Genomic DNA, 2,530 nt, shown 5'->3' on the forward strand with positions numbered 1-2,530 from the left:
CACTCACTCACACACACACACACACACACACGCACTCACACACTCACTCACTCACACACACACACACGCACACACACACTCACTCACACACACTCACACTCACACACACACTCACTCACACACACACACACACACACACACAGAGCTCGTCTCATTGTTCCTCTGTCAGGTTAATGATGTGTTGTGTGTTGTATGTAGACGCGCTTATTCTGTCCTGCAGTCGAGAGTTTAGATCACATGACCTGCTGAATGTTTTATTCATTTTATTCACTTTTAAAGTAATTAAATTCACTCAAAATGAATTTCACTTGTAGTACACTTGAGTGTACTAGTGTATGAGAGATGAGTTCAAGTGTACTACAAGTGGTGACTAAATACATTTTTTAAATACAGAGCACATTTTAGTTCATATTCATGGTGTCCCAAAATAGCACATTTGAGTACACTTAGATGTTCTTAAGATTATATGCTCCTTGTATGTAATGTGAGGAAACTCCACATGTGTTCTGGAGAAGAGCTGTTCGGCTGGAGACGCTTGACATATATAAACTATATGTGTCTAAAACAGGCTCAGAATCTCCAGTGACTGCATTGATTCATATTCTGAAGCTAAAAACTCTCAGTCTGTGTCCATCAGACTCTGTGTGATTAATATGAAATCTGTGACATGCTCTGATGGGAAGTTGAGTTGAAGTTCTATGAGTCTGGTCTTCTCCTCAATCTGACAGAACTCACATGTTCCTCCTTCACTCGGCCAATCGCAGTAAGCCCTGCTGACATCACATGATCACGTCTTGTGTGTGATGTTCGTCAGGTCGCAGGGTGTCGGTGGACAGTGATGTGAGCGCGTCTGAGCCGGACGCCGCCGCTGTTTCTCATGGTTATAAGCTGCAGGACCTCACGGACGTCCAGGTGATGGCCCGACTGCAGGAGGAGAGTGAGTGAAGATCCAGATCCCTCACAAAACACGCCACACTGCACCACTGAATGACACATATACAGAAACACTAAACATTCAACACATTTCTTTATTTTAATAATATGTGACCCTGGAGCACAAAACAATACATTAAAAAATTGACCCTTAAGACTGGTTTTGTGCTCCATAATAAAAGTGACGGGTGTATCTCCGTCAGGTTTGCGTCAGGACTACGCCTCCACCTCTTCCTCCTCCTCTGTGAGCCTCCGCAGCTCCAGCTTCTCCTTCCAGTTCGGCCAGCACAGCGATTCACACCTGGATGAGGAGGAGGAGGAGGATGAAGACTACGGTCAGTTACCGCCGCCGCAGCCGCGTCTGAGTCAAGCCGGACCTCTGCAGCGCAGCCTGCCGCATTCACACACCTTCAGCAGCATCAGGGACTGGACGCAGATGCAGACGCAGACGCACTGCAGAGACACGCAGCCCGGCCTCAGCAGCAGCTCAGGTCAGATCATGTGTGATTAGACTGATTTACTGAGTTCAGCACAGACTGTGCTTCAGCGTGAAGGAAAAGATGAAACTACATCACCACTGCAGCTCAGTATGCGCTAATGATGTTGTCATTTTCAGCTGTGCGTTCTAATGATATACACTACTGTACAAAAGTTTGGGGTCAGGAAGATGTTTTTTAAAGATATTAATACTTTTATTTAGTAAGGATGCATTAAATTTGATCAGAAGTGTCAGTAAAGACATTTATAATGTTACAAAAGATTTCTATTTCAAATAAATGTTGAACTTTTGAACTTTCTATTCATCTGTGAATCCTGAAAAAGCAAATGTATCAGTTTCCACAAAAATATTGGACTGTTTTCAACATTGATAATAATCAGAAATGTTTCTTGAGCAGCAAAGCAGCATATTATACTGATTTCTGAAGATCATGTGACACTGAAGACTGGAGTAATGATGCTGAAAATACAGCTGCGCATCACAGGAATACATTACAGTTTAACAGCCCTTACAGAAAAACCACATGAACCTCACATGTTAAAATCACATGTGAAACGCACACGAAACTTGTGGTTTTGGAACATTTTCATGGTTAAATTTGTTGTGATCACATGGGTTTCACACATTTACACCATGAAAATGTTCCAAAACCACATGTTTCGTGTTCGTTTCACATGTGATTTTAACATGTGAGGTTCATGTGGTTTTTCTGTAAGGGAGATAATCACATAGAAAACAGATATTTTACATTGTAGTGACATTTCGAAAATTTTGCTGTATTTTTTATCAAATAAATGTGAACAGAAGAGACTTTCACCAAAAATAATTTCACCAACCCCAAACTTTTGAAAGTTAGTGCAAGTCAATGGGAGATTTATAGTGTGATATTAATAATCATATTCTTTGTGAAATTGAACGCTGAGGTTGTGTTGATCTGGAGCTGATGGTTGTTGAAGGTGTTAGTGCTGTTTTTTACCCATAAACCCCAGACTGATCTGAGCGCTGATCTCTATTAAATCTGATTCTCTTGTGTTTCTGTCGCTGTTGTACTTCCTGTGAGTGTGTGTGTGTGTGTGTGTGTGTGTGTGTGTGTGTATG

At 41.7% G+C, this 2,530-nt stretch overlaps 1 protein-coding gene across 2 annotated transcripts in view; it reads left to right on the forward strand.

The window, feature by feature from the left end:
• slain1b (SLAIN motif family, member 1b) overlaps positions 1–2,530 on the forward strand; it is a 17,796-nt gene that overhangs the window by 8,623 nt on the left and 6,643 nt on the right. Inside the window, exons 3-4 of one of the 2 annotated variants that reach the window (XM_016566360.1) lie at positions 815–937; positions 1,137–1,424. In XM_016566360.1, coding sequence (XP_016421846.1) covers positions 815–937; positions 1,137–1,424 — 411 coding nt within the window. The remainder of the gene's footprint in view (positions 1–814; positions 938–1,136; positions 1,425–2,530) is intronic. The other variant, XM_016566361.1, reaches the window with a different exon arrangement.

The sequence above is a fragment of the Sinocyclocheilus rhinocerous genome, unplaced genomic scaffold (assembly GCF_001515625.1).
Source record: "Sinocyclocheilus rhinocerous isolate Xijiao unplaced genomic scaffold, SAMN03320098_v1.1 scaffold3529, whole genome shotgun sequence".
Classification (NCBI taxonomy): domain Eukaryota; kingdom Metazoa; phylum Chordata; class Actinopteri; order Cypriniformes; family Cyprinidae; genus Sinocyclocheilus; species Sinocyclocheilus rhinocerous.